Below are 9181 nucleotides of genomic sequence, written 5' to 3' on the forward strand. Positions count from 1 at the left end.
GGGTAGCAGCTTTCCAATGTGGAAGAGTAGCAAGTGCCGACATGCTTCATCCAGGATGCTCTGTGACTGTTCATATCGATGTTGCTCATGGCGTGATACCCAATGACAAACTATGATAGTCTCTGCAGGAGTTGGCAGCACATACAGGTATTGACCAGGCAACTGTACATAAAATGTTGTGAAAAGCTCTGCACACGTGCAAAACTGCTGTTAATGAACTGTTAGAAGAATAAAAGTGGACATGTTATGAAACGTGGTTTGAATCTGGAATGATATGAATATAAATGAGACATGTTGAACAGGATCATTGCAATTATCGAAACCTGATCAGGGCCTATGAATCTAAGACAGTCTGCTGAATAGTGACACAGAGGATCACAGCAAAGGCAAAAATTCTGCCTAAATCCATCTCCTGTAAAGTTAATGGTCGTTTTTCTTTATGACAATCGAGGAATTTTTTTATGTCATTTTGTTCCTCATGGTCAAAATGTTAAAATGTTAACCCAATTCCCTCCTTTAATGTGCTGTGATCGCGCAACATTAACCTCTCCAAAATATCTTAGCAAGACATATCTAAATCAGTAAGTACATACTTTTGGCATAGTCTCTGATAAATTCTGCATTAAAAATCTTGAGTTGTTATTTTTTATCAATTTTTTTACACCATGTTGCACATTCATCCGCAAATTGGACATTCAATTCGAGCCCAGGGAATTTTTCATTCAGTCATTCATTCATTCTACTGGCGCTACAGTCCTTGAAGGACCATGGCCACTCCTACAGCTATAGCTACAGCACCCACAAAACCTTTTATTGCGATGGAGATGGAAAGTATTACAGCACCCACAAAACCTTTTATGGCTTTGGAGAAGAAAAGTACTACAGCATCCACAGAACCTTTTATGGCGTTGGAGATGGAAAGTACTAACTTACAGGACCCACAGAACCTTTTATGACGTTGGAGATGGAAAGTAAGAACAGCACCCACACTACTCCCCAAGCTTTTTCCCTGTGATTTCGATTTGATAGAAAAATCGAAAGCTGTAGTGCATGTGAAACACTTTAGGATTGAGATTTCAGGATTGAATAATGGTGAAACAAATTTGTCACCGTCCTCAACATTGGTAGCAAACAATTACCTCAGACATTACTTCGAAGTTGTTAATATGGTAATGTGTGTGCAGAATACAGTGTTCAACATTATAAGGTGAAATGAAATGACTGGTCCAAGTTCTGTGTTTTTGCTCTTCTCCCTTCTTTAAATCCTAAAATCTTCATAAGAACATTATTGATAGAGTACATTGTTGTTTAATCAAATGTCCGAAGGCAGGTTTGAACCTCATAAGTGTAGTCAAGAAGGCATCGCTCATGAAGCAACTAAGTCAGGAGATAATGGGAAAGGATGGCCAGTTCCTTTCATATATATACTGGGTGTTTCAGACCATCCGTATCAGCCTTTTTTTTTTCTAAAACTATATGATATAAATTTACACATTTCTTTACAACCACGCATTTGCCTGAAAAAACTCTTTTACTATAGGATATCGCTTAATTTGTCGTAAAGTTTAAAAATTACGTCACAATATGGCCGAGGTAAAACAATACAAGTAAATAAAGCCATAAAAAATATCAATAATTACATACAATTTCACGATATCGCATTGTAAAATAGAACCCATCCACTCTTATTTACAAAACGATATCGTTAACACAATTTCATGATATCCCATTTTAAAACAGAACCCATTGCTCTTATTGACAACAGAATATCAACAGCATAATTTCACGATATCCCATTCTAAAAAGAGCTCATCTATTCTTACTTAAAACAGGATATAACTAGCATAACAGATCCCTACCAAAATAAATATATACAAAATATACCAAAACCCTGACCAAACCAAACCTATCCTCTCAATGATCTCAGACCTTATGAAAACTCTTTATCTGTAAACGTAGGTATATATAAAAAAAAAAACCGTGTGTGTGTGTGTGTCTATATATATATATATATATATATATATATACAACCCCAAAAGCCTTGACCAAAACCAACCTCACCTTTCATTGATCTCAGACCTTACGAAAACTATCTATATACCTACATATCAAAAACCGTATATATGTAATGCATACCAAAAACCTCAACAAATCACAGAAATACATCATATAAAAATGATAACATGAAACGAAATAAAGAATGTAACCTTCAAATTCTTCATAAAATAGCAATTCCTACTGCAGTCCTCTAACAAATTTAAAACCCCAAATTAAATATATATAAAAAGGTGAAACTCTGATATCTCCCAACACTACACTCGAAAAGAAAAAACGTAGCAACATCATTCAAACCTTTCCTCATTTCTCGGCCTCACGTCACTTAAATATCCCCTCAACTAACCCACTAACACCTTATCACTAAACTGAGGACATTGTCTAAAATGCTTATCTTTTCTATTCACTGAAAAACGTGGAATGTGAAGTTAAAAATCTGTTTCAGGTCAAATTATGCTATATAAAATGTACTTATTAGTGCCTATAAGTGCCTATTTTAGTCTTTAGTGCCAATTTTGCTGATATTGCCTATTTCAATGCCTATAATAGAGTTACGCAAAAAAGTTTTAATTTTTTTTACATTCCATTATTTTTTTAACAAGCAATGCATCAAGACACTTCATTATTTATATTTTTTATGCTTTCGGTCAAAAGAAAATGCGTAAATTTGTTTAACTCCTAGTTATTGCTTTGTCTCGACACTAAAGTGTGGATACAGTTTGGTTAAACTTAGCTGACATCTGACGGTAAAAACCTATGAAGTAGGCTATTATGAATCTGTCTTTCATGAAATCTGTTTCAGTGTTTACTTCTGGCAAGGCTTTTGTGCGTGAAACTTTGGGATTGTGTAGATAACAGTAGGCCTAAACAAAAATCTTCTGAGCGATTGTTACATAAGCAGTGGATTAATGGTGATCTAAATTTTACGACAGATGATGAAGTGATATTCTACCAGGTGTGTAGTAAAGAGGTGAGTAAGGTAACCTAATTGTTACGTAGTACATAAAATTATACAATAACCTTTTTCTTAGTAGTGCTTCATATGAAATATACAGTATTTATGAGTATGTATCTCCTTTTCAGGTAAAATGTGAAAAGTAGTATCATAGATCAGCACCGAAAACAAATGTTCATATACAAAAGAGATGTAAACCAACAACATCGATGCAACCATTTATTCTGCAAGTTGATTCTTCTGAGCAAAAGGAATTCTCAGCTGATCTTTGCAGGGCACTTATTTCTGCAAATATTCCTTGGAGGAAACTGAACAATCCTACGTTTAGAGAGTTCTTAAAGAAATATACGAAACGCGGTATCCCAGACCAGGCTACACTGAGGAAATACTATATGGATCCTATGCACCATTCTGTAAGTTTGTGTGAAATTATATCCATTTCACTATTTTAATGTTAAAAACCCTGTAACAATAATAATTTAAATTATAATTTTCTGGTAGTCGATAGTAGATTTGTTACATAAATTCTCAGTTTAATACAGTTCCTAGTTTTTGAAATAAGATTCAAGTGCTCAAAGTTGATACAATCACAATAGCTACCTATCTTTTAACATGTAGGCCTATATTCCTTTTTCTGCTTCAGACAATCAACATAAGGGAGGAAATAGGCGACTCTCACTCCTGGTTGTCTGTTGATGAGACCACAGACAGCATTGGAAGAATGATTGTAAATGTGATGACCTGTAACTTATGCCCCAACAGAGTGATGTCACCTCACTTAATCTTGTCAAGGGAAATTGAGGCTATGAACCATAGCACAGTTGTTAGAGTTGTGAGAGAAGCTTTGAGTAAGTATAATGTTGGTAACCTTTTATCTGGTTTCATTTTTAATAGTTCTTTAATATCTCTGAATGATTAAACTATTTATTTATTTAACCCATTAAACATTGCAATATAAAATAGCTAAAAACGAAACAGACATAACTACAAAACAAATACCAGAAAACATACATGAGCAATACAATTATTTAATTTACTTCTTCCCATACATTGATAGGTTTTCATATATGCAAAGAATAACAAATAATTTTGAAATTAGAATGTTGGTATTAGAAAATGTTTAATGTTAAAAATGTAATACTTTCGTGTAACCTGACTATTATACAAGTCTATGAACCTCACTGTATGAGAGAATTTATGTTTAATTCTTCTTTTGTTTTAGGACTCCTGTGGCCAGCTGAAAACAATGATGACAATGGATAGTGCATCATACATGTTAACAGTTGGAGGAGGACTGAAAATAGTTTACCCTAACATGTGACATGTAGCACATGCATTATACAGACTAGCTGAGGAAGTGAGAACAAAATTTCCTTGTATAAACTCCATCATTTCAAATATAAAGAAAGTGTTTTTGAAGGCACCATCCTGGATTGCTCTATTCAGAGAGAGTCTGCCTTACATTCCTCTGCCTCCACAGCCTGTGTTAACCCATTGGGGCACATGGCTAAATACAGCATTTTACTATGTGGACAATATCTTGGCAATAAAGGAGGTATATCTTTAAAATTTACTCTTATATACACACTAATGCGCATACAAAAGTGCATCCATTTGGTATACATATTGGTCTTATTTTTTTCTAATGGTTAATCTTTATTCTTATAGGTAATTGAATGTATAGACGACGAAGAAGCAATCTGCATTGGGGAAGCAAAAGCTGCAGTTTTAGCCCCGAAATTAATGCAGACCTAGCTTTCAATAGAAGCTATTTTAGTAAAATTCAAGCTATTATATCTTCATTGGAATTAAGAGAACTTACTCCTGTGAAAGCTATGGAAATGTTATGCAACACAGAGAACAGTCTTGGTGAAATTCCAGGTGATGTAAGTAAGGCAGTCACTTCGAAGTTGGCAAAGAAAATGCAGAGGAACTCTAGCTGGTGTGAAATTAAGAAGATTGCCAAAGTCCTGTCAGGAATTTCAGAACCCTCTTCTGTGGCAGGGTTTGCACCAACGACTTTAGCTTCTTTGAAGTACTGCCTATCACCTCGTGTGAGGTTGAGAGGACATTCTCTTAATTTAGAAACATTCTGACTGACAGAAGACATCATTTTAGAGTAGAAAAGTTGAAAAAATATATGGTTATTCATTGTAATGTAGCTGCAGAAAGTTAATTGCTCGATTTTCCATGCTGTGAGATACTCATTAAAAATTTAGCACTCAATTTATAGTGCATATGTTTAAGTTTTTAGTGCCTTTTAAGGTTGCCTATTTCATACTTTTAGTGCCTAATTGTCCCCAGTCTACTTATCACATACCTCGGCCTATCTCCTCATTTATCCCATCTACCCATAATGAAATGCAAATCAGACATCAGTCCCATGCATGGTGTGGGGAGATATCGAAAAACTGGCAAAAAAAAAATCAGAGAATAGATCCATACACATCTGAAGATATATAAGAACCAAGAAAAAATTAAATCTATTTCTTCAACAAATAAAATAAACACACGATATCCGTTATGCACAATTATTATTCTCCAAAAAAGAAAAAAACTATCACTGTAAAATATGGCAGGTTCATGTTACAAGAGGATTCAGAACTGAAATCAGAAATCCAATGCACACACTCATTCCCTTTCACTCCACTAGTAGGTCTACCAGCAATGAAATCTAAAATCCATAATCATTAATCAATCAAGGTAACAATAAATAAAATTATCTCAAACACAAGAAACTCTTGCTGTGCTGGTATATTATCATTCAAACTATATTAATACCAACTGACAATAAAAATTACACAAGTACCAACCTAACAACCAGAATCCACAGCCATCCAACTAAACTGGTATACCAATCATCGTTATAAAATGCTCAATACTTCCCAGTAAACACGAAAAACTAATCACAGTAACTGATGATGTCAAACTTATAAAATCATCATTTTCCAATCTAGCCAACATAAATTCTCATAAACTCACTACTAATACTCTATAGTCAAACAGACCCAAAAGAAAAATTGGTTGCCATGACTCTGTACACCGAATTCAGGCATAGCCACAATATGTAGAAAAATCCATTTAAAAAATTGTTCTAAAATCCATTAGATACTGCAATATCAAAATTCCATTCAGTCATTTCAACATTTGAGACTACATTAACAACCAATAATAATAATAATAATAATAATAATAATAATAATAATAATAATAATAATAATAATAATAAAAGAGTGAGTGAATGTGAATATGATACAGTGTGCAAACAATATGTAGTATAAACTGTTATCAAGATTTCATGCTATAACTTAGGCCTAAATTTGAAGTTATAAGAAAAGATACAGTTTTTAGCTCCATGGATTACCTTACATCAGCTTATGTCACGTAGAGAAGTGTCACGCCTATATAAATCTGAGTGTCATAATGTAGCGAACAGTACAGAAAACAGTGAGGCGTGTGGTTTATCTGACATTTCAGATATTAGCATCAGTAGTAATGACTCAGAATCAATTAGGCTTATTTTATTTTATCCTGATGACTTAAATATGACGAAAGATGATAGTGATCCTAATAAATTATGACGACCCTACAAGGTGAATAATAACTTAATCTCTTCGCAATCATGTCACTAAACGAAGTTAAGTTACTCAAAATATGGACAGTGACTTTCAAAAATTCACGTAGACAATATAGCCTATTCACTTTGGGAGGTATACTTAAATAAAACTTTGTTTTACAGAAGCATGAGGAATGATGAGAAACAACAAAAATAGTGTCAGTTCTCTCCATTAACATCTTGTGGCCATTAATTTTTTTTTTTTTATATTTAAAACCTAAATTCTTTAAGGTAGTGTGCTAAGAAGAAACACAGCCGTGGAAGATGCCGCATCTCATAGCGAAATATGCATCTTTTTGAACGTAGTCGATAGTAACATGCCACAGAATAACTACGAATACAATAGGCACGACAGAACACCGATAATTGTTGTAACCAGTAACGAAGATTATACTCTTCTGAACAAATCAGCTGGCTACCACGTGCTTGCTGTGAAACAGTCGGCAATGCCGACCTATCAGCATGGACTCTGGTTGGCCGATTTGAGAGGTTACCATGGTGATGCCTTGAAGCCTCTGAACTGTCAATACCTTTCTAATTTGAGAGAGATTGTAAGCCTACTGTTGCTGCTGTGATAAGTTAACAAGAAAAAGAGGATTCAAATTCAAAACATTCAAGGATACAGTAATATATAATTACAGCCTACTTACTCATTCTCTGAGCTCCCAATGAGCAATGACGACAGTGTCACCAAAGTCCCATCGGTTCTCCGCAACTTCATGACTATTTCATCGTCCTCTGGAATTCCCAGCCATGATCGAACCTGGCGCCTCAGGTCAGCAAAATTGGAATCTTGTTGTAGTTCAATAGGGAGAGGTGGAGACCCTGATACATCACCTGAAACCGAATCTGGAAAATTGAATACATTATTATAAGCTGTAAGCAAATAATTCGGGCGCACTTCCGTACAGGAGCAGTGGCATTTTTCTAAGGTTAGAGCCCAGTTTAGGTGTGTGTGAGTGTGTATTAATCGAAAAAAAAAATGTCATATAAACATGCGTCCTATTCTCAATATTTTCTAGCCCCTAATTTTCGATTAATACACACACAACTAAACTGGGCTCTAACCTTAGAGGAAATGCCACTGCCCCTGTACAGAAGCGCGCCCGAAACAAATACAAAAGGCTGCAAGGTTGTTACATTTGTAATAGGACTTCTCAATTTGATAAACCTCCAACCATACTATAAAGCTTACTGCACAATATTGTTTTGGGAACTCAAATTGTGATATTCACTGTGCAATTTTAATATACGCAACATTCAGAAGTACATAAATATCATCTATTTCAAATGTACTTTCATGTAGTGTATGAAAATAAATTAGCCTATAACACTCCTTCATGTCAAAAAATGATAATATAACCTACAATTAGGTCCAAGTAATTTTAATAAACAGTTGTAGTTTCTTTAATTATAAGACTAGTGGTTTAGTTTTTACGAGATGTATTTTAAAGAAATAAGGTTACACTAACTTCTTTAAACCCACAGGGTATTTTAAAGAAATAAGGTTACACATAACCTCTAGGCCTACACGAAACTTCCTATTCTTGGAAAATTTACCACAGAACATCTCTTACTCAAAGAATCAGTGAAGTAAATACTTGGGGTTATTATATTGAATCTTTCCCTAAATGCTTACTGAAATCAAATATTCTAACATGTAGATAGCCTACTATGCAACATCTAACTTAGCCTATTATTTGACAATAGTTTCATTGCATACCTAACTGATCATATCTCCTTACAGTAACCCACGAAGTAATAGATCCTATACCCATCATTTATCGAATTTCAACTTCTCAACTTTAATTACTGCACGATCCACAAATTTTATTACACTTGAAACGTTAAAATTGCATGTTCCTTGGTCCAAAACACACCAATGTTTCCAGATATTGCAATGATGGCGGAAGAACAGATCAGTGTCGCCAATAGCCGTCAGTAAGGGAAATTCTGTGTACGCATAAAAAATCAAAACAGCGGAAAATTTAAGTTGCGTGGGAAGTTCACTTGTCCGCATTTCCGAATTAATAAATCCAATAGTATTGTAATTTACCGATAGAACGCATTATTTCATTGTAGTGTTCTGCGCTGAACCTGGAAATCAAATAATTCTGTAACATAAATAAATTATGAACGGCATCCAAGTATTTCAAATACAAATACAAAATACTTCAAAGAATAATATTTGAATTACAAATCCAAAATACTTTTAAAAAATTAACCAAAATACATTTGTATTCCAAATACTCAAAATACATTCGTATTTCAAATACTCGATACAATATATAAAGAAATAAGAATATTATTGAAAATTTAAAATATTTTATTAAAATTAAAAGTATTGTAACTTTTAAAACAAAACAATAATGTAATGTTATTGTTTCAACAATAGTCACTTTATAATTTAGTTTAAACACTCCCGTCAACAATTGGGCTTTCCACTCCACAAAGCAACACAATATTCGTTATCGCACTCCACAGACGACAATGACAATTTACTTGAATTATTGAGAACAACAATGAACTGTTAATCTTAACTAATGTTCACAAAG

At 34.0% G+C, this 9181-nt stretch overlaps 1 protein-coding gene across 1 annotated transcript in view; it reads right to left on the minus strand.

The window, feature by feature from the left end:
* Positions 1 to 8526, minus strand: part of LOC138705877 (uncharacterized) — a 132770-nt gene extending 124244 nt beyond the window's left edge. The window contains exons 1-2 of the mRNA XM_069834589.1: positions 8350 to 8526; positions 7277 to 7475 (exon numbers count right to left, since the gene is read on the minus strand). Coding sequence (XP_069690690.1) covers positions 7277 to 7475; positions 8350 to 8407 — 257 coding nt within the window. The 5' untranslated portion in view covers positions 8408 to 8526. The remainder of the gene's footprint in view (positions 1 to 7276; positions 7476 to 8349) is intronic.
* Positions 8527 to 9181: the final 655 nt, after the last annotated feature.

The sequence above is a fragment of the Periplaneta americana genome, chromosome 9 (genome assembly GCF_040183065.1).
Source record: "Periplaneta americana isolate PAMFEO1 chromosome 9, P.americana_PAMFEO1_priV1, whole genome shotgun sequence".
Classification (NCBI taxonomy): Eukaryota; Metazoa; Arthropoda; class Insecta; order Blattodea; family Blattidae; genus Periplaneta; species Periplaneta americana.